Source organism: Perognathus longimembris, chromosome 1, assembly GCF_023159225.1.
Source record: "Perognathus longimembris pacificus isolate PPM17 chromosome 1, ASM2315922v1, whole genome shotgun sequence".
Lineage (NCBI taxonomy): Eukaryota > Metazoa > Chordata > Mammalia > Rodentia > Heteromyidae > Perognathus > Perognathus longimembris.
In genome coordinates, this window is record NC_063161.1 from 31,724,250 (window position 1) to 31,748,138 (window position 23,889).

The 23,889-nt window shown below is 37.5% G+C and overlaps 1 protein-coding gene across 2 annotated transcripts in view; it reads right to left on the reverse strand.

Moving 5' to 3' along the window:
- The window catches only part of Zdhhc17 (zinc finger DHHC-type palmitoyltransferase 17), a 61,782-nt gene extending 38,949 nt beyond the window's left edge, over positions 1-22,833 (reverse strand). Inside the window, exons 1-4 of one of the 2 annotated variants that reach the window (XM_048359168.1) lie at positions 22,595-22,833; positions 5,255-5,358; positions 2,458-2,580; positions 214-291 (exon numbers count right to left, since the gene is read on the reverse strand). In XM_048359168.1, the coding sequence (XP_048215125.1) occupies positions 214-291; positions 2,458-2,580; positions 5,255-5,358; positions 22,595-22,687 (398 nt within the window). In that variant the 5' untranslated portion in view covers positions 22,688-22,833. The remainder of the gene's footprint in view (positions 1-213; positions 292-2,457; positions 2,581-5,254; positions 5,359-22,594) is intronic. The other variant, XM_048359161.1, reaches the window with a different exon arrangement.
- Between the last annotated feature and the right edge of the window lie 1,056 nt (positions 22,834-23,889).

The following is a 23,889-nucleotide window of genomic DNA, read 5'->3' on the forward strand; positions in this document are numbered from 1 at the left end:
TTAAGCCATTATTAACTAGATTAGCATAGCTAATTCACTAAGGACATCTTAGACAATAAAGTTTATTTCAAAATACAAATAACACTGGATAGCACCATACTGGCATAATAATGCTATTAATTAATGACATATGTTACTCCATTTTAGCCTATCATAAAAAAAAAAGAAGAAGAGAAAAACCAAAGAGAAAAAGTAATCCAAAGCAATTTAAACCTTGTGGCCCAGTGCAATGGAGTTGAATTCAGGTCTCCTCCAAGTTGATCCACAATAGCACCTTTAGAAATATAGTACCTATAAGACAAAATTTGTAATAATTTAGGCAGCTTTTATTTTCAATTTTAAGAATTATATAAAAAACAATGTATCCTATTTTAGATCTTGATCAAACTAATGACCATCGATATTAAAAAAATCTGAGTTAAAAATGTATTTCCTAAAAATGCTTATCAAATATATCATATTGTTTAGTTCTAAAAGAGAAAAGTTTTTCTAAAGGTTAAAAAAATAGGAATGCCAAATAATTGTATTAAAAGAAAGGAGGGCTAGGCACTGGTGAGTCACGCCTATAATTCTAGCCACTGAGGAGTCTGAGATCTGAGGATCACAGTTCAAAGCTTGCTAGAACAGGAAAGTCTGAGAGACTCTTATCTCCAATTAAGCACCAGAAAACCAGACATGGAGCTGTGACTCAAAGTAGTAGAGCACTAGCCTTGAGCAGAAAGCTCAAGGACAGAGTGATCAGACCTGAGTTCAAGTCCCATGACTGACAAAATAAATAGAATAAACAGAATAGGTAGCATAAAATCTCCATTGGATAGGGGAATTTTTTAAGCTTTTTCTCCTAAGATTACTGTAGGTTAAATATATGTAAGAATTTTATAAACTGTATGTTATAACATAAAGATCCTTTGTTATGCCTTTAAAGTATGTTGTTCTAAAAAGGAAAAAGCAACCATGTTGCCCAATAAAATGAACATCGTCTATGACTCATTACAATGATCTCCTTGGGACTGATCAATACAATGAATTTTAGGCATCTGAAGTCAAACCTATGTATTTGAGGCTCTCCAGCTGTTCTAAATAATGACTGCTTTAGGCATATAGTTCAAAACATTTAATAAAATCATCTTTAATACAGAAATTTTCTGTTTCATGTAAGTATTTGTTAACTGGTGCTTTTAAAGCATTATACAATGAAGAGACCTACTGGAATCTGTCACGCAACACAGTTCAAAATAACTCTTAAAGTATTTTTAGTTTGGGCACAGGTAGCTCACACGTGATCCTAGCTACTCAGGAGACTTAAAATTTAAATTTTTTTTTTTGTAAGGGCTTGAACTCAGAACCTGGGCACTATCCCTGAGCTTTTATGCTCTAGCATAGTGCTCTACCACTTTCAGCTTTTTGCTGGTTAGTTGGAGATAAAAAGTCAGAGATAAAAGCCTGAAACCAGTAAAATATTGAAATAAACTTTCCTCAAAAAGATGAAATGAAAATATTTTGTAACAAAAACAAATTTGGTATGAGGAGATCCATATTGAAGGCAGTATGAAACACCTTCTTTGAAATAAAGCAAACTGGCATGGGATTCCATTCTTTAGATACTATTTGGTTAATATTTATTTGCCTAGGATTTTAAGGACAAATGCTTTTATCTGTCGTTAGGTACCTTAATTCCCTTTCCACTCTGCAGGCTATGCTTAACTGCATATTTGCAAACAGTTCAGCCTTTATCTGAAAAAATTTGCCAAGTACCAGACTATTAAGATGACTAGGAAAGACTTTCTAGTAATAGAAGGGAATAAAAACATTTCATATTTAGCATATGAAGTATTTGCTATGTACAGTGGTATGATTTAGTACTGTTTCAGTTTCTGGCTTTCCCTCTGCTGCTTCAAAAAATTCACATGTGGAGTACAAGTGAAATTGCCTAAATTTAATTCCAACTTTTATTAAACTTTTTATTGTGCTTCTGTCATTAGGCAATTTATTTTATTTTTGTTTGCTAGTTTGGTACTGGGGCTTTTCAATTTTTTTATTATTGTATATTAATTGTAAAAAGAGGTTTCATGGTGCTATTTGCATATATGCATATAATCCACTTTGATCAAACTTACCTGTTTCCTATCATTCTTCCTCCATTGTAAAAAAAATTGTTAATGAATTTCATTATGGGCAGCATATTTTATTTCTATACTTGTTTCCTCATCAGCAAAATAGAAATAACTTATATTTCACACAGTTATTTTAAGAATTAAGATTTTTAAGAAGTTACAGGAGAAATCATACAGTACAGTAACTAACACAGAAGCTGCCACTATGTATTAAAAGCATTTTTTATGAAAAAAAAAGATACACAGAATATGCAGTTTGAAGTGTTATTTTTATGACAAGCAACCTCAATGATTTTAAGATAAAGCCAACTACTAAGCAGTCAAATACACAAAGCACACATACTTGACTAAATCTATTCTGTTATTGATGGCAGCCCAGTGAAGGAGTGTTACATTTTCTTTGTCTGGTTGCCGTACATCATAACCTGCTTCCACCAATTCCCGGCAACGTTCGTATATCCCATACCTCAAAAAGAAAAAAAAAAATCAGTTACCATTTAACAACACATTTAAAGCTAAAATTAACATTTTTCAGAAGAAAATAATGTTCCCTTTCCATTTTTAGAAATTATGATGAATTTCTAATCATAAAACCTTTCTTTGAAAATACCAATTATTTCAGCAACTTTTACTCAACTATTTTAAAAGGTGTGTCTAGAGAGCAGTATGGAGGTTCCTCATATACAGCTCCCCTAAGACCCAGTAATGGCACTCCTGAGCATTTACCCAAATGACAACAAACAAGGCCACACGAAAGCTACCAGCACAACCATGTTCACTACAGCATTATTTACCATAGCTAAGATATGGAACTAAACCAGATGCCCCACAACAGATCAAGCAAATGTGGTATATATACACAATGGAGTTCTATGTTTCCATCAGAAAGGATTATATAGCCCCATTGGAAAGGAAGTGGAAAGACCTGGAAAAATTATATTAAGTGAAGCAAGCCAGGCCCAAAGAAATGTAGGTTGCATGTTTTCCCTCATTTGTAATAACTACAATATGTCTTTGATTTTCCCTAACAGAGGATCACAATCACTAGGTGCATATGACAACATATAATGAAGCATATCAAAGTGAATTCCAAGAATTAGAAACAAGGGCTGGGGATATGGCCTAGTGGCAAGAGTGCTTGCCTAATATACATAAGGCCCTGGGTTCAGTTCCCCAGCACCACATATACAGAAAATGGCCAGAAGTGGCGCTGTGGCTCAAGTGGCAGAGTGCTAGCCTTGAGCAAGAAGAAGCCAGGGACAGTGCTCAGGCCCTGAGTCCAAGCCCCAGGACTGGCCAAAAAAAAAAAAAAAAAAGAATTAGAAACAAGAGGTTTTTAATATGTTCTGTTTGCAGTTATTTCTATTTTTTTCTTTTAGTTTACCCGTTGTATTGTATATATGATTAGCTGATCCATAGAAGGGAAAGAGAATCACAAAAACAGCAGGACAAAAGATGAACTAATGATGCAACCATGATATTCACTAGACTATGTTGGAAATGAACTTTAGAACTTGGGAGATGTGGGAGTGGAGAGGGAAAAACAGGAGAAAAATGAGGGAGGGGTAACAGTGTTCAAAAAGTAAAGTAGTCATCCTCCCATTCACCTTTAAAATAAATATTAAAAAAAGTTGTGTGTGTATGTGAGAGAGAGAGAGAGAGAGAGACAGAGACAGAGACAGAGACAGAGAGAGAGACTCAGGGCCTTGGGACTGTCCCTGATATTCTTTTGCTTAATATTAGCATTCTACCTCTTGAGCTATAGCTCCACTTCTGGCTTTTTTTCTTTTTTGGTGATTAATTGAAGTGTCTCACAAACTTTCCTACCCAGGCTAGCTTCAAACTGCATTGCATTGGTTGCTCATGCCTATAATCCTATTCAGGAGACTGTCTGAAGATAACAGTTCAAAGCCAGCTCAGACAGGAAATGTCCATGAAACTCTTATCAGCAAATTCTTACTCAGCAAACAACTGGAAGTGGAGCTCTGGCTCAAGGGGCAGAGCCCTAGTCCTGAGCAAAAAACTAAAAGACAACACCCAGGTCCTGAGTTCAAGCCTCAGACCAGCATATACACACACACAGGCTCATGCACAGACACACACATATATACAAAATCTCATTTGCAAGAATGAAAAATCTCATGAGGTAGCAGTAAACAGAATATCAGAAATAAAATTTCAATATGTTATTTATTCATTTTCCTGTCACTACTTATTCTATAAAACACTGAAGGCAGATTATAAAAATACATACCACTAAAAATATCACACACATAAAAATAACAAACAAAAACATTTCAGTGATTAGAAGAACATCAAGAAATGGTGTATTATTAAGTCCTAGGATTTTCTGAAGGTAAATAAAAACAGGTGTTTGGGGGGAAAGAGAACATGCTCACATCTGGTAAGAGAGAGGCACATACAGAGAAGAAAACCTCATCCTTGCTTCTGATTTTTCTGTAATTTTTAACTTCTTAATTATGAAAATTTCAGCATAAATAGAAGTAGAAAAAGTAGCAGAAAATTTATTTTCAAACTGAGTCTGTCCAGTGTGATAAACAGATAAAAATAAAGAAAAGTAAACAATTTCAGAGCCATGGACATCATACATGACCAATATAATAATAGTTTCAGCTGGGGATAGGGACAGAAAAAATATTTCAAGAGTATTTGAAGTGCCCCAAACTCCCCAATTTTGATGAAAATCCAAGGTTTTTCTGCCTATAAAATGTATGTAAAATGAATACATCCACCAAGCTCAATAAATTCCAGTTGGATAAACAAAAAGACATCATAGCTAAACTATCAAAAAGACAAAAATATTTCAAGAGAAAACATTAGCATTGAGTATATACTCATAAAAAATTACCATTGAGTATATACTAAGCATATTAAACTTTTTATATACTAGGTTTTTTATATTGGAATGATTCAAATAATTATAATCAATCTTACTACTCTTAGAACAGAATAATAAACTACGAAGATTAGCAAATACTAAAAGCAAACAGACATATTCAATAAATTCATGAGGAAGAAGATAACTGATATGCTGACATTTTTTCCCAAGGCGACAGCAACTTGAAACTCATATTTCACTTAAAAAATGTCAAAGAAAACAATTACAACAAAATCCTTACTGTGTAGCTTTCACAATGTCCCATGTACTATAATCATCAATATGAGTTTTCCGCCCAAGAGGTTCACCATATCCATGGTTATAATGACTTTGGGGTTTGATTTCCTGTTTAAAGAGAAAAAAATCACACAAAAAGGAATGAAAAAGACGTATAAAAAACATTTCAAGATTTTTACTTCTGTGCTAGTTGGAAAATGTTTATAATTCAAATGAATAAGCTTTACCTTTACCTTAGTCTGTAATCTAGAGAAAAAGCATGATCAAATAGATCTACCCCTGGTTGACATTCCCAAAATTAAATGCTATGATTAGAAGTTAGTGATAATTTAGTACCTGAAATTCATCTTTAATGCTATAGAACTCTCCAAGAAATCAACTCTTATCCTTTCAGATCCATTTTTCTATTAGTGTTTCTACCCAGGTGTAAGATTCTAACCTACTTTGCCCTATGACCAATAACAAAAAAGAAAAAGTGGAGATTCTTAAAAAAATGTTAAATCCACTTGAATATAATCATGGTTCTCATAAACTTTCAGACAAGTAATTATATATAGGGTATATATAGGGTAGTACTGTAAAATTATACTAGATCTGAAAAAAATCCCAGCACCCAATATTTTTCTGTACTTCTCTTATATTTAGATATACAAGTACCTACTGTGTTACAAATGTCTACTGGATTTAGTTCAGTAACATGCTGTACAGATTTGTAACAAAAAATATATTAAGGACTATAATATGTACATAAATACATATATAAAATTTAGGCTGACAGAGAAAGAAGCATCCAATTCTCCCAACAGCACTCTGGCAGGGGTAAAGCACTAACAAGCATTAATAAATGCTGTTAAGTTTTGCATTGAGGTTTTTTTTGTTTGCCAGTCCTGGGGCTTGAACTCAGAGCCTGAGCACTGTCCCTGGCTTCTTTTTGCTCAAGGCTAGCACTCTACCACTTGAGCCACAGGGCCACTTCCGGCTTTTTCTATATATGTGGTGCTGAGGAATTGAACCCAGGACTTCATGCAAGGCAAGCACTCTACCAGTAGGCCATAGTCCCAACCCTTGCATTGAGTTTTGACTCTTCATTTGAATAAACATCCTATACTGTCTTTTGTGGAATGAAACAAACTGCTGGAAGTGGGGCCTTCAGGCTTTTGAAGGGCAGTGGATATGCTGTTAACTTTATGCTTGGTAGTCTTGAGTGGGGAAACAACAAAGCAGCCCCTTCAATGCCAACTGACCAAAATGACCTTGTGACAACCCAGATATTTTGGATACTTTATGATAACCACTTTGAGGACACTCTAATTCCAACACTACTTCAAATGTACCCCAAACCCTAAACCAAAAGGCCTTGCTCCAATCAGAATCATTCCAGAAAACTTGCCTTTGTGAACTGCAGTTGTGATCTGCAGTTACTCACAAGATGAGATATGGAAAACCTACTTTTTTTTTTAACCAAAAGGAGAGTAGGTTGAGCTACTAACAAAAAGAAGAGACAACAGAGCCACATAGGGTGGCAGCAACAAGTATTTACACTAGCAATAGCAGTGAAAGTTGTAGAAAGTAGCTGTTGAGCAGAAAAAATGGAAGAAGCATAAAGAAGGCAAGACAGGCAGGAAATCAAGATGGCAAAAGGTGGTGAGCTTAAGACTGAACCCCAATGATTGAAAGAATTCCTGGTAGTAGCGAAACTTTGAAGACTAATAGTCTCAAAGCCCAAACCTGCAACACTAGTGACAATGAGAAATGTGAACTCCTACTACCTTACAACTAATACTTAGAACAAAAAGATTTACTAGCTTCAAAGAGCTGTGCTACTGGCAATGGGAGCTCATAGTGAAAAGATTAACTACACACCTAAAGCTACAGGTATCTCACCTCTCTAATTGTAGAAAATGAAGCTATAACCCAGAGCCTCTTGGCTCAGTTCATAAGCCTCCAAACTAATTATAATAAAAGTAATTTGTTTAAAAAAGCTTTTATGCTCAAAACCAACTAAAGCTCTACCACTTGAGTCACAGCTCCACTTCCATCTTTTGGGCGGTTGATTGTAGATATGAGTTTCACAGACTTTCCTGCCTAGGATAGTTTTGAAACATGATCCTCAGATCTCAGCCTCCTGAGTAGCTAGGATTACAAGCGCATGAGCCACTGGCACCTGGCAAAAATTCCTTTTTGTTGAAAATAGTCATAATAATAATTATAGGTCAATTAAAAGGCAATATGGCTCAAAAGGCTCAATACGGTTCAGATTTGTTTTAGAATTTCTAGCACAAACTGAATAGTGAATAAAGCAAATAGATCTTCTACATTTTTCTGTTTTCACCAAATTAGATTTTTGTTTGCTGACATAGAAACCAAAGGCATTAGATCCATCTCAGCTTAATGATTTCTCAATTAAATCTCTTTCAGTTGCGCCTTTAAGTAGATTTCTTCAATTTGAAAAGATTCACTTGCTTTCTAAAAAGCTTCAGAAACTTAGCTGTGCATGTAGCTCAGTGATAAAACACTTCCCTGGCATTCAACCCAGCAAAACCCACAGAAATTTCTAGATTAGAAGTCTTCCTTTCTTAGACTTATATGCAATAATATATATTAAACAAAAGCTACTTGGAATATTTTTCATGTATCTAGTTGTCAGCCCAAGTTTTGTCAGCTGTTGAAGAGACTAGAAGGAGAATTTTTTTTTTTAGCTTTTTAAAAAAACAACAACAACTTATTGTCAAAGTGATACACAGAGGGGTTACAGTTTCATACGTAAGGCAGTGGGTACATTTCTTGTACAATTTGTTACCTCCTCCCTCATTTCCCCCCCTCCCCCTTCCCCTTTCCCCCCATGAGTTGTTCAGCTGGTTTACACCAAATGGTTTTGTAAGTATTGCTTTTGGAGTCATTTTTCTTTTTATCCTTTATCTCTCAATTTTGATATTCTCTTCCCCTTCCCTGGTTCTAATAACTGCATATATACAGTATCCAGGATACTCAGATGAGATACAGTGATAGCGCAGGGACAACCACAGGAAGAGAATACAAGAGGATCATCAACAACAAAAAAGAGCTACCGTTTCACATGGCATGTTGAAAGTAATTCAACAGTAACTTAACACTCATTTCCATAACATGGAGTTCATTTCACTTAGCATCATCTTATGTGTTCACAAGGGCATAGCTATTGGGCTCTTGTGATACTCTGTTGTGACTAGCCTAAACCTGTGCTAATTATTCCTTATGAAGGAAACAATAGAGTACATGTTTCTTTGGGTCTGGCTCACTTTACTTAGTATAATTTTTTCCGAGTTAGAAGGAGAAAATTTACCTCTAAAATATGCTACACTAAAATGTAGACAGAAATGACACAAGTCACCTGGTGTGTATGTTTGTTTATGTGTGCATGCACACACAAGGCTGCTGAAAGGAATCAACAGCCAAGTCCTGGTGGCTTAGGCCTATAGTTCTAGCTACTCAGGCTGAGATCTAAGGATCACAATTTGAGGCCGGCCTGGAAAGAGAAGTCTAAGGGACCATTACCTCCAATTGACCAGAAAAAAATCTGGAAGAAGAGGTGTAGCTCAAATGGTAGAGCACCAACCTTCAGCAAGAAAAGGCAATAGTGTAAAGCTCTGAGTTCAAACCCCAGTTTACTAATATGCACATGCATGAGTGTACATGCATGTGTGCACACACACAGACACAAAGAAATCAATTAACCAATATATTAGGATATGATTCAAACTCTCAAACTTACAGAGCAATTATGGAGCCAGTGCTGGTTTATGTGTCAAGATGATATTACAATCTTTATTCACATGCCCTGGTAGAAATGACACTGTATTTGTACCTGCTGCACAGTGGTACAATCTATGAGTCTTCACCCACAAATGTATGCCTAAAGTACTAGACAATAATGAACTCTATAGATACAGGTTTTTTTTTTCACATGTATACATACGTACACAAATTTAATGGCTTTTCCATCTTGACTAAGAACTTCTCACTTACAGCAATTGTGACTTGCCATCTAAGGTGCAATGGCAAAACTAGTACCAATTTCCATTTCCTTCTTTATAGCTTCACAGATGGAAAACTCCTTCTTACCATTTATCTTAACAATCTCAACATACAATCTTTTCCTATCCTTAGGAAGTTTTACTGTTTCCTTTATTTACTGCTTCTCTTTGCCATGATCTAATTGCCAACATTATAGCCACGTTCTTTGGGGCAATTATTAAATAAAGTAAGGGTAGTCTGAACACAATTACTTTCTGAGACACTTGATCTGGCAAATGAGATAGCTAAGAAGGGACCAAAGGCCACGTGATATATAAAGTATGGATCCACTAGACAAAGGGAGGAGATTTTGTACACACACACACACACACACACACACACACACAATGGAGCTAGATGACAGATTTTATCATGCTACTTAGAATAGAACACAATATAAAACTCATTGTCAGTTTATTTCCAGAAGGCAAAATATAACTAATTCAAAGACAGCAAAACATAATAACTGTTTAAGACACTGCAATTCTCAAATAAATAAATTCCAAAACCAAAACAAATAGAAAAATGATAGGGCTTGGCACCTTTCTAGGAAAGTTGTAGCCCTGAGTTCAAATCCAGTACTAGGGGGAAAATAAAGTAAAAAACAATCCAATAAAACAGTAGGCATATACATTTCACTCACAACATACCAGTTAGCTGCTTGCCCTTACAGCATGGCCCATGTGTACAGATAACTAAATAGTCAAAAGTATTCAGCTATGTGTTCATGACTTGCACTGTACAAATGGCTGCTGCAAGGTATCAGTCTAATAAGTTAGATTCTGAACAGAGAACCTAAATTTATTTGAGCTGTTCAAATTTAATCCTATTAAGTTTATAAGACTATTATAGTGCTATAAAACACTGTTGAATAGAACATAAAGAAAGAAAAAAAATGATTCATTTCTAAGTCACAGCTAATACTGAACCAAATGTGAGACCTTCTTAAAACAAAATGAAACAAAAAGCATACAGATGGATCTCACTGGAAGGAAAACTTTACATTCTTTTTACTGTAGAACAAATGCATTTTCTTATAATTAGGAATATGTAAACAATTTTCACAAGAAAAGAAAACTTTAGATAGTAATGAACCAAGCTCCGGAAATAATATATCAAGTTTTAAGAAGGAATAGTGGTCAGGTGCCTGTGGCACATGCCTTTGATCCTTGCTAATCAGGAGGCTGAAATCTAAGGATTGCAGTTCAAAGCCAGCCCAGCCAGCAAAGTCCATGAGACTCTTATCTCCAATAAATCACCAAATATGCCAGAACTGGAGCTGTGGCTTAAATGGTAGATCACTATCTTTGAGCAAAAAAGAAGCTCCTTGAGCAAAAAAGAAGCTCAGGGACAGTGTCCAGGACCTGAGCTCAAGCCCCAGAACCAGCAACAAAAAACAAATAATAAAAAAACAAACAAAAAACCCTCAAGGGACAACACGCAGGCCCTAAATTCAAGCCCCAAGAAAGATTTTGTATTCATATATATAAATATAAATAGCAAATAAATAGCAAAGAAAACAAGTTGCTACTATTTAAAAAAAACACAAAAACTTGCCTTTAAAATGTAATTTGTTTACTGTGTCAACAGATGGCACTACTTTCATGTCAAAAGCCTTCATTACCCCTGCTTATTAAGGGAGAATGGACAAAAATGACTTGGTTAATTGGGAATGCGTAATGGAAAGATTTAAATCAAAATTTTCAGTCAACATCCAACTCATATAATATATTCTTACCGTAATGCCACTCTCTCAATAAGAGTATTGGATAGTTGGTTCTAATAAGGAGTCCAAATTATGACACTGGTTCTCTTTATGTTTTAATACCAACATTGCCTCAATTCAAAATATCAAATTAACAAGAATGCTTGGCATGGTAATAATAAATAAAACTTTTGTACTAGGAAAATATTCATCAATTTCTAGCTTCTTTGAAAACTAGTTCTCAGCCTGTAGCTCTCATGTGTAATTTTCTAACTACTCAACAGGTGAGACTGAGGACCACGGTCTGAAGCCAGTTTAAGCAGAAAGTCTGACACTAATCTCTAAGCACCAAAAGCTAGAAGTAGAACTGTGACTCTAGTGACAGAGTGCCAGCCTTGAGTGAAAAAGGTAAGGGACCACCAATCCAAACTCAAGTCTTGGACACATTTCCAATTAGGTTCCAGAAAGCTGAGGCAGACAAAAATAAAATTTTGAAAAATTAAGAGGGAGCACCTTTTAAATATTGTAAAAACAATATGAGTAATGTGCACCTGTAAATGAAACTATTTAAATTTAGTTCCTAAAAGGTAGAGAAGCAGGGCTGAAAATCCTAAAAGGCAAAGGGAGTCTATGTAATTTCTTAGACTAATGCAAAAATCCTACCTTCAAATGAGAACACATTTAGCACTCTCATCAGTAGGGTTAGAGATCAGAAAGGTGTTTTTCTTTTCTCTTTTTGGTGCAGGTACTGGGGAACACATGGCCTAGGCACTGTCCCGCTTAGCTTTTTCACTCAAGACTAGCACTCTTATCACTTGAGACATGGCTCCATTTCTAGTTTTTTGCTGGTTAACTGGAGATAAGAGTAACATGGGACTTTTTGCGTGGGCTAGCTTCCAATGACAATCCTCAAATCTGTCTCCTAAGTAGCTAGGATTTACAGGTGGGAGCAAGCCACCTACGGCAGCTAGGTGATCAGGGAATTTTAAGTAAGGAGAAAACACAATTAGATATACAATTTTAAAGATCACTTAGGAGTCTTTAACTCTCATTTTCTGCATGGGGAACAGGAATTATTTTTTCTTCTCTATCTCTCCCAAACTTTAATCATTATTTGCAAAAACCTTTTCTTAATTGCCTAATGATTTTTATTTTCTGAACACCTCCAAAACTATTCTTTCTCTATTCTTTTTTTTTAACAAAGGAAGTGAGGTATGATGCTGGGAATAGAATCCAAAACTTTGTTCACATTGAGCAAACACTCTATCATTGAGTCCCTGTCCTGTTTATCAGAAGGCATTTATATACCACCAGTATGGTGGCACATACCTGCAATTCCTGCAAAATATGGAAGCAGATGCAGGCATTCTAAGCCAGCACTACATGAGTCTCCATCTCATTTTTTTAAAGGCATTTCTATTATCCAAGTTAAAAAATGTATTCAGCCTTTTTGACCTTGACTCTCTATCCCTCAAACCTTAGGTGCAATTATTTACAAATGTCCACTACACTCCTTTTCTCAAACAATTGGCCCCTTTCTCCCTATTGCTCTTTTAATATCCTTTCAAGTAGTTTGTCCATTATTACTGCCCTTATACCTTAAAATTCTTAAAATCACACATATAGGAAAAAAGAGACCACTGTAGCAGTAATTCAAAAGCGTTTATGAATCTGTCTCAATTTACCTTTTCCAGACTTAGTATGCACCATTCCCTCTACAAATGCTACACATTTAGAAGTGAAGCACTTTAAAAACCTCAGTATTTTTGTTCATAAATGCTATTCTTAAATGTACTACATCTCAAGGTAGATTATATAAATTCTTAGATTGACAATTCAAACTTCATCAGAGACTTCCTTGCTCCCCTCAAGAATCCTACTACTCTAAACCATTGCTAGAAACACGTCATTATAGTATTGTGTAATGACATGTGTGTAATTTATCATCACTGTCACAAGCTTAATAGCTGAAACAAATGCAAATTCATTATCTCACAGCTCTTAAGGTTAAAAGCCTAAAACTACTACCACTGACTAAAGTCAAGATAATGTCTCCATCTTGTAAGTCCTTTAGCATCATGGAAGAATTGATCGGAATTGGCAGTTAAACTAGAAAGTAAAAACAACAATAATAAAAATAACCTATAAACTTACATAGTAGAGGAATAAGGGTTTGACAATTAGAGAGTATAGGCTCTAAGACAAACTGCCAATTTCAATGATGTGAATCTGAACAAATTACTTCACCTCTGGGTCTATTTCTTAATCTGTAAATAGTTTAATAAAATGTACTTACTATGCAGAACTACAGTGAAAAGTAAAAGATTAAAGCTTAGAAGTAACGAAGCAACCTTCAGTAGATGAATGGCTAAATAAAAGTGTGGGAGATTCATGATTATTACTCAATGTTTTTTTAAAAATTGAGCTATCAAGACATAATGACACGAAAGAAAACTGAAAAGAAATATTACACCTAAGAAGCCAATAAGAAAAGCTACATGTTGGAGCAGTCTATGACATACAGTAAAAGTCAAAACTATAGAGAGTAAATATATTCAAGGTTAGCTGGAAATATCGGTGTACACTTGTAATACAAGCTACTTGAAGGACGATGGAAAGCTGAAGTCAAGCCAGGACAAAGTCAGTGAGACCCTTCCTCAAAACCAAATAGAAACAAAATAGCAGCTGGGTGCTGGTGGCTCACACTTATAATTCTGGCTACTCAGGAGGCTGAGATCTGAGGACTACAGTTCAAAGCCAACAGAGACAAGAAAACCCTTTAGATACTTATCTCTAATTAGTCACAAAAAAGCTATGGTTTAAGTGGTGGAGCTCTAACTTTCAACACAGAAGCTCAGGGACCACACCTGGTCCTGAGTTCAAGCCCCAGGACTGGCGCACACATACACACGTATGAGAATATAAATCATGTTGGATGTTTATATACCTTTTTGTTTTCATCAATGTGATAATGAAGATTAATTTTATTTCATTAATTATAAGCAATTCAAGCTCCAAGACTGACACACTGACACACACACACACACACACACACACACACACTCACACACAGCAAACATGGCTTCAATTCCCAATATTATGAAAATTTTAGACTAAAAATAATCAGTGCTTATCAGGGGTTAGGGAACCAGGACAAAATAACAGGCAGATTGGGAAAATGTGAGGGCAGTGAAACTTATTCTGTATAACAACATATAGATCAATTTAAGTTAAAAATGCACTTAACTCACCTAACCTAAAATATAGGTTAGGTGTATTCTTTTTTGTTTAACTGATAAAATTTTTTATTTCACTTTTGAATTTTTACACTTTTCCTGATTAGTGCAAGTAAGGTGAAACTACAACTGTTTAAAAGATATACACAAATCCAGTACATCAATAACTAGGAGTTTTCTTTTGTTTTTTTTCTATACTATTTTTCACAACCACAGGTGTGTTTGCTAGGCAATGTAACCATCACAGAAGCAAACAGTAGGCAGAATACTGGTAAGGAAAAACAAAGGGGTATACGTTAGGTATATTCTTATTATTATATTGCTGAGAGTTGTGGCCTTCTGCCTAACCCAACATTATAAAAAAAGTATCTGCATACTGCCATGCCAGAAAAACATCTAAGTACAAAATTATGAAGTATGGTTTCTTTTCCATGCACGTGTTAAGCAGAAAAAAATTAAGCAAGGGATCTGTTATGTTGGAAACACACTATTATACATTCACTAAAATTCACAGAATGCACAACACTGAGTGACAACTAATATAAAGTATGAATTTTGCATGACAGTGATACAACAATGTAGATCCGTCTATTTTAACCAATGTACCTACCACCCTGTTGCTAAATGCTGACAGTGAGAGGATCATGTTGTAATAGAAGTAGAAGGTATAGGGGAACTCCTTGTTCAACTTTGTTGCATAAAACTTAAAATGACTCTAAAACAATTGAAGTCTATAAGAAAATTTAAAACCATATCTAGTGGTACCTTCCAAATAATAATCAATTCTATATCATAAATCTCTACGATATTGTATTATGCTACTAAAAACAGGTAACCTGGATTTAATGCAATTCTACCACTTAACTAAAAGTTATTTGACCTCTCAATGTTTCAATTCCCTCAACTGTCAAATACAGAAAGTTTTAAGAATTTAATGTGTGTGTGTGTGTAGTATGTTTGGGATGCTCAGCTCATAGTTATAATTTGGCAAGTGTTAACATTATTATCAGTCATACAGAGGAGACAACTGTTAAAAATACTTCATACAAACCAGTGCTGGTTGCTCTTGCCTATAATCCTAGCTACTCAGGAAACTGAGATATGATGATCAAGGTTTGAAGCCAGCTCGAGCAGGAAAGTCCATAACTCTTATCTCCAGTTAACCAAAGAGCTGGAAGTGAAGCTGTAACACAAACTGATGAAATGCCAGCGTTGAGCAAAAAAGGTAAGGGACATCACCTAGACCCTGGATTCAAGCTGCAGGACTGGCATACACACAGACATCATTCACACACAAAAAAATACTTTACGGAACATCTCACACAAGAAATGTAAAATTAGTGCCATTTCTCCTCCTATAATGCAACTTTTCCTACATATTAAAGTGGTATTGGAGAAGGAAGCATAACATGGAGCAGTGCTTATCAGAATCCCCTTAGAACTTTTAAAGTGTGTAGGTATCACCAACCTACATGTTGAAAGGTTATGCATGGAAGAGTGTATATTCTAACAAAGCTACCCATAAGATTCTAATACAGGGACTGGGTACAGTGGCTCACATTTGCAATCCCAGCTACTCCAGAGGCAGAGATAAGGAGGATGAAGATTCAGGCCAAACTGGATAAAGTTAGTATGACATCACATGGGCAAACATGCTGCACGGTGGCACATCTAATCACAGATATATGAGAGAAATAGTAGAATAATTACAGTCAATTGTCCTGAAAAAAAAAAATGTGAGACCCCAATCTGGAAAATAAATAAAGCCACAAAGGACTAGGAATGTGGCTCAGGTTACACAGCACTTGCTTAGTGAGCACAAGACCAAGTACCACCAAAAAGAAAAAAATTAATATATACATATACTCTTACTCCATGAAGCTCATCTTCCACATGAGTATCTTTCTAAAGTTATATACCGGAGAGTAATAAAATTCAATGGGAATAAAATTCAATATCAATTTTTTAGTTTCTATTTGTTATCTAAATCAGAGGTTGACAAACCCTTGATCTATCACCTGGCTTTTTTTTTATCTTTAAATAGTTATACAAAAGGGTTGTAATTCAACATGTCAATTTATGAGTACTTTGATATATATCTTTCAATTTATCAAGATAGATCAATTTTACTCCTTCCATCATTCTTCTTCTACCTCCATATCTCAAATGCACCCATCCCCCTTCATTACCTGGTTCCATTTTCACATAAGTACACTGAGATTTGTGACTGTATTTGCCCAATCTTCCTCTTTCCATTTGCCTTTCTCTGCCCCCACCCCCCACCTTGAATCCCTATCTTCTGATTTTAGAAAGTTTTATAAAAAAAAAAAAAACAGCATGCCTATTCATTTCTACATTGCCTATGGCATAGTTTGGAAGTGGCTACAAAAATCATGACACATAAACCTGAAAATATTTACTATCTGATCTCACAAAAAAGTATACCAGTTTCTCATGTAGATTATTCACAGAGAATGCTTTTCAGACAGTACAGTAACATCTCAGCAAGAATTTATTTTTCACCTGATTTTTCAGGGCTGTAGGCCTGTCTTAGTAGTAGAGCACCTACTTATTAAGGCAAGCCCAAGGCTAAGTTCAAACTCTATTTCCACTAAAAACAAAACAAAGCAGAAGTGACAGAACTTTTTGGTATATTTGAAATATACCAAAAAATATGTTAAGTATATTCAGCCTTATATATCCATCTCCTCAAAAACCATCATTGATAAATCGAAAAGATCCTAAGAAGACACAATATTCTGATTTCTCCAACTATTAACTTTAATAGAGTAATAAATCTGGCAAATTTTCAACATGAAGAAATTAATGGCTTTAACCCTTTAAAAGTCAGGATTTAAAGTTTTACAGCCTTTACAGAAGGCTAAAGTTTCACTGTACTTTCAAAATTACTTGATTATAGCTCTCATTTTGAAAAAAAAAATTAAGATATCATCCCAGAGCTGGATGAATACCCACTGGAAGGTAATTTTATTTGTATATGCTTTATAAGAATAGTATTGCATGCCAGGCACTGGAGGCTCATGCCTGTAATCCTAGTTACCCAGGAGGCTGAGATGTGAGGATTGTGGTCTGAATCTGGCCCAGGCAGGAAAGTCTGTAAGACTTTTAACTCCAGTTAACTACCAAAAAGATGAAAGTAGAGTTGTGGTTCAAGTGGTAGAGCATAAGCCATAGCAAAAGAAGCTCAGGGACAGCACCCAGGCCATCAGTTCAAGCCTGAGGACTAACACACATACACACACACAAAAACTAATAGTAATAATAATAATAATGCAATGGGGGAGAATTATCAAAGGGGTGACCACTGACCAGATGCACTATATTCATAAGCCATTTTGTTAAATGGCAAATCCTTTGTATAACTACTAAAAATTTTAAAAAAACAGAACACTATAGTTTTGACATATTAACTGATCCATCCTTACTACCCTTACAAATTCTTAGGATACTCTAAGACATGATTAATAAATAGTATTTTGAACTCTAAGTTACAATTAGATGACCTGCAACATTAAAAAAGAAAATCAGGTCCTGAAGTCTTTAGAAAAATATGCTTTGAAGAAGTTACCAGTAACCTTTCAGAAAAACTCAACATTCTTTCAAAGAAATTTTATCTATTTTCCTTTTGAAAACATATATATGCATAAATAAATACATGCTATGCATATCACACATATACATATATGCATATATTTCTGTATAACTTACAGAAAAAATAGTAATGGAAAAAACAAAGTAACTGCCACTAAAGACAAGACCCAAAAAGTTGATTTTAGGAAATATATTAAGAAAATAGATCTTCAAGCAAGAAAAAATTGTGATGGGGCTGGGGATATGGCCTAGTGGCAAGAGTGCTTGCCTCGTATACATGAAGCCCTGGGTTCGATTCCCCAGCACCACGTATACAGAAAACGGCCAGAAGTGGCACTGTGGCTCAAGTGGGAGAATGTTGCCTTGAGCAAAAAGAAGCCAGGGACAGTGCTCAGGCCCTGAGTCCAAGGCCCAGGACTGGCCGAAAAAAAGAAAAGAAAAAATTGTGAGACAAGAATATGGGTAAAATGAATGGGAAATAAAAAGTGTAAGTTAAATAGGGGGCAGTTAGAAAAAAAGGCAAAAGTTTTGAAATTGAGGGAAAAAGAAAGCAAGAGATGAGAGTCTTAGATAATCTAAACAATCTAGTTCAAAGCTATGAGTCAGATCTTTCTGAAATACAGTGCATATACAATTCTGTGGCAGAAGGGGTATTGTGATCTCATTCTATAAAGAGCTGAAAGGCCTTACTGAGGATATGCTAGAGGTGAAAGAAGACTAATGAGAGCAAGTCTGCTGGACTGCAAACCACCATATGGTCTCTGTCCCTTCACTAAAATCTTTCCTCTAGCCATTCTAAATGATAGCAATGTGACAAGCTTATATGCAACACTATTCAATTCAGCATTTATTTGGATTCTGACAAAGTGTCATACGCATGTATGTTCTCAGTTAGCTTATCTTCTGGAAAATATATACTATCCTTTTCCTTCTATTTTAACCTATACCATCAAGCACAATGCTACGAATGTAGTGATTAGATGTTCAAGTTGATTATCTTGATAGATCACTATTTTCAATCAGAACATTAGTTGGAAGGCATCTTAGGGATCATTTGGTCTAACATCTTGATCTTACAAGCAAAAAACCAAAGAGCAGTTAATTATCTACTAGCTTAAGGTTACAGAGCTAGAACTATCAAAGTAATTTTCTAACAATAAGTTCATCCTTTTCCAAATAGCCTTTAATTCCTCCATTAGGATAAAAAAAAGACTAATCACCTATATCATCAGGAAACAAAGCAAAAAGGAAGTTCCCTTTCCCTATTCACTGTATACTGTAAACTTTAAAAGATCTGATTTACTTGACAGCCTAGATCTGTAATGGTTGCTTTATAAGCTATCTTTCTTGATGCATAAGGTTTCATAAGGTAGGCAGGAAAATGTTAATTTGATCATGACAGTAAATTGCAAAACTTGGATTCTCCATTTCCCATCAAAAAAAACTTGGCTCTTAATCAGTAGTCTGTGTTGTCTCAAACTTTACTATAAAAATTCTTAAATCCTACAGAGCCCCACACAATACCTGACTCAAACCTTATAAACAAATGTTTACCTGACTCACAAAATGGATTTATCTCATTAAAAAGTACTCTTATCCAGATGCCTCTAAAAAGAAGGCTACATTGTTCATCTAATTGCATAACCCTCTACAAAAAAAAATTTAACAGTAGCAGGCAGTTGGGAAAAGAACAGATTAAGTAATAGCTAATTTCTTTTTTTTTTTTTAAGAAAAAAAAAAAGGCGTGTCTCACTCTGTAGCCAGACTAGCCTTAAACTCTTTCTGCCTCAACTCCCAAGTGTTGGGTTTACAGGTATACTCCACAAAGGCACCACCATATCTGGCAATGCCTAATATCTTTATCCTCCCATAAAGTCATCTGTTCAACAATTATTTAATGAGAAACTAGTTTTGTGACAGTCTTAAACTGAAGACTAAAAGCAAACAAAATATTCCTGTAAGATACTACTCCACTAATTAAAACTCAAATTTCAAAATCACTCACCAAAACTAAAGTGTGCAACACTTATCTCTTTCTTCCAGAAAAAGAAATAGCATAATAACTAAGTATCTACAGTGTGTCCAATCATGAACCTTGACATAGTTTCATCTCAAACAACAAATTAAGGAACACTGTTTCCTAATAAAACAAGTGAAGCTTAAATAAATCAAGTTATTATTTCAAGTCACTTAACTAGCTATTGAAGATTTAAAACATTAGTCTGCTAACGATGTTTCTTTTCAAGGGCCACTACTTCTTATTATTATCATCCCACTATTATAAATATGAAACTAGAACTTAAAAAGTAGCATACCCAAGAACACACAGGTAGGAGCAGCAGCACAAAGTCAAATTTATACCAAGTGCAAGGAACTAACCATCAGAAAAATGAACAGAGGCTGGAGGCATGTCTAAAGCACCTGCTTAGTAAGCTCCAAGTCCTGAGTTCAAAACCAGTACCACCACAAACAACAACAACACTCAGTCCACATAGTTCTGGAGCTTAAGACCCAAAGCATTTAAACTAATTAGACCATGTGCTTGGGGGAGGGGGTGAGAAAGAACAGTATGTACATCATTAAAATCAACTCCTATTTTCAATGAAGATGACTTTGTAGTAATAGCTATTAAATGGCAACCTGAATTCTGGTCTCTAAACTTTCAGCTAACTGGCCACTCTATTATACCAACAAATCTCTGGATTTATTATAGTTCAAATTATTCTAAAAGTAGCAAACCGCATACTAGTTTACTAAGCAAAGGTTTATGAAACACAGTAAGGAATAGACAACAAAAATATTCCTTAGATGGGTGCTGGTGGCTTAAGCCTATAATCCTAGCTACCCAAGAGTCTGAGATCTGTACATCAAGGTTAGAAGGCCATAAACAAATCTGAAAGATTCATCTCCAACTAACCAGCAAAGCAAGCCAGAAGTGAGCCAGGCACTGGTAGCTCAGGACTGTAATTCTAGATACTCAGGAGGCTGAGATATGAGGACTGCAGTTTGAAGTCTGTGAGACTCTTTATCTCCAATCCACCAAAAAGCTGGAAGTCGTAAGCCAGGCATGTTTTCTTTCATCTGTGGAAACTAGATCTAAAATACTCCCAGACATGATAAATTACACAGAACTCTAGGCATCCATACACACTGACACCAAAGGAGGATATTTTTAGTACACAAAGGTGCAATGCCTATGTACTTCTGATCATATAAAATAATATTGATCAAAATGAACTGCAGAAAATGGAGAGTTTGCTCTGTTGTTTCTGGGTTTGGGCTTTTTGTTTGTTTGTTTTTTTGGTATCTTTTCTTTTTGTCTTGTTTGTTTCTGTCTTTAGGAGGGTAAGAAAGGGCCTAGAAAAAGAGGGACAAAGGGTGAACAAATGAAGCAGTGGTACTGACTAAACACATGTTTATATGAACTATACAACTTGTGGTTAGGGACAAGAGAGAAAAATTGGGTGAGGAAAAACAGAGAAGGAAGAGGTAACACTGTCCAGAAAGAAATGTACTCATTACCTGACTAAGTAACTGTAACCCCTCTGTACAACACCTTTATAATAACAATAAAAAAATTTAAGCTGGAAGTGGAGCTGTAGCTCGTGAGAAGTGCTAGATTTGAGAAAAAAAAAAAAAACCAACCCTAGGATAGCACCCAGGCAGGCCCAGAGTTCAAGACCCAGAATTGGTGTGCATGCATGAGTGCACACACATACACACACACACACCACAAGCCAAAATGGCTCGTGATGGAGCACAAGTGCCCAGGCCCCGCAGTTCAAACTCCAGCACCAACACACACACAAAAAACGAACAAACACCCTGAGTTCTTGAGGACGCTGTACCACAGCACCCCCGCCTCAACCACTGTGAATCATTAAGAACCAGAATCCATAAAAGAATCGCTTCTACCTCTGAATCAGCACTAGTTCAGCTCCAAAACTCAAAGGTAAACAAGTTTAGAATTTGACTGCTTCTGGAGCGGAGAACGGAACGCACAGAACGGCTTACTTGCACGGGGAGATAATGTGATGGGAAACGTGTTGCACTGTCCTCTCCTGATCCTTTGAAAATGATAATAACAATAACAACAACAACTGTGTGACAAGCTAATGTGGGCTTGAGTCTATTCCGCAAAGTTCTGACCTCTCTCTGCAATCGCTTAAGGACAAATGCTCAAATCAGGGCACCTAACACAAGGTGCTCCGAGTTTCTACCTATGGTATATCCTGGAAGGTCATCTCTTTGTCCAAGAAAGTGTCCCCCGCAGCTAGCTTAAACGGAAGGGGGCAGTGTCATTCGCCCCCTAGCAAAAAGGAAAAGAGAGGAAAAACAAAATCAAAACCAGACGCACTTCCTCCTGGTCCTGGAGAGGCTAGGAGCCAGACTAGGGGCTTCAGCTGCGGTTTCCAAGCAGCAGCAGGCCCCGGTGGCCTCCGCACTCGCCGCGCTGCGGCGGGACACAACCGCCCACATCCCCACCCCCGTCCCCCGGGCCCCGCCGGGAACCGCGTCCCCGAGTCCGCCCCGGCCGGGCCCGCCCCGCTATCTCCTCCCCGTTATCCGCTCGCCGCCGCTCGGGCCTGAATTCGCCTCCCCACCTTCCTCAAGTTCCGCTCTTCTCACTATCTCCCCACACACAAACCCACGTCGGCCAGCACCATCGGCGAGGCTGGAGGAGAGAGGCCTGGGGGTGCAGGGGTGGCGGAATGCGCCACGGAAGGCCGTCCCTCACCTCTGGATGAAGAAGGGGCACACAGCCCGCCTCGGTATCGTACTCATCCGGGCCGTCCGCCATCTTGGTGTTAAATCCCTCCTCCCGCTGCATGCCGGGAGAAAGCGTTTCACACTCGCGGGGCTCCGGCAAGGCGGAGGGCGAGCGTGAGGGTGAGCGCGAGCCCCGCCGGAGGCGACGCGGCCTCCCGCAGCCCCCGTGACGCCCCCCGCCCTCCCGCTCTTCTCCGCGGGAGGACGCACGCGCGTCCCTGTGCGCGTGCGCGCCGAGCTCGGGCCAGCCCCGTCCGGGGAGCGCGCTCTGCTGCACTGCGCTGAGGCGGCGGCCTCGGGGTGCGGTGGGGCGGAGCGGGGTGGGGCGGGCCCGGGCGCCTGCAGCTATCCAGGGAAAGCGGCGCAGGCTGATAGCGTCGCTATGGAAACCTGGCCGCGGTGGCGCTAGAGCAAAGATCGAGCTCCCGGGCCCCGGCGGCCCTGGCTCCCCGCGGTCCTCTCCCGGACCCCTAGTAGGGATCTAGGCGAACCATCACCACCCGGATACCCGAGGAAGGGTCTGAGCTCTAGGGCCCGGGTCCAGGGGTGCGTCCCACCCCCCCCCCGCCCCCTAGCACGAAGAAGCATCGGTTTTCCCCTCACTGAAAAAGGTCACTTGGAATCATACTAATACCATCTCGAAATTTCAGCGTACCGACACTGGCCAGTTATCCAGCTGTATTTCAAGAATAGAAGTAGGGGTTTTCAAGGAAGAAAGGAAGGGAGGGAGGGAGGGAGGGAGGGAGGGAGGGAGGGAGGGAGGGAAGGAAGGAAGAAAGAAAGGGAGGGCACCCACCTCCCAACTTTGCTAGCGCAGGGGCGGGAGTGTCATCAATAAAGCTTGGGGGCTTCCTCCTGAAAAACGATCAATTAAGAAAAATCTTATCTGCCTTCTATCAAAGACCGTGGGGAGGGAGCCTGAAGTCCAAGTACACTTGTAAATCAGGAGAAAGCAAAGGACATCACGGTAAAAGAGAAGAGCAGACATCTTTGTAAGGTTTAAAGTTCCTGCTACCGGGGTCTTAGAGGGAATCTAGGGAGAGAGTTGATCTGGTTGGCTTGGACTTGGATGTAATTTCGATAATTTAATAATGGGGTATATTGAGTAATCGATGAAAATAGCAAAATAGACCAGGGACTCGTTGGTGAGAGAGTAGCAATCACTGAGGGAGAAATGTACACCGCATTCTTCAGCTCCTTTACAATGGTGGTAGGAAAGAGAAGATGCTGGTTTCATTTGTGTGGGTCCTCCCAACACAAGTG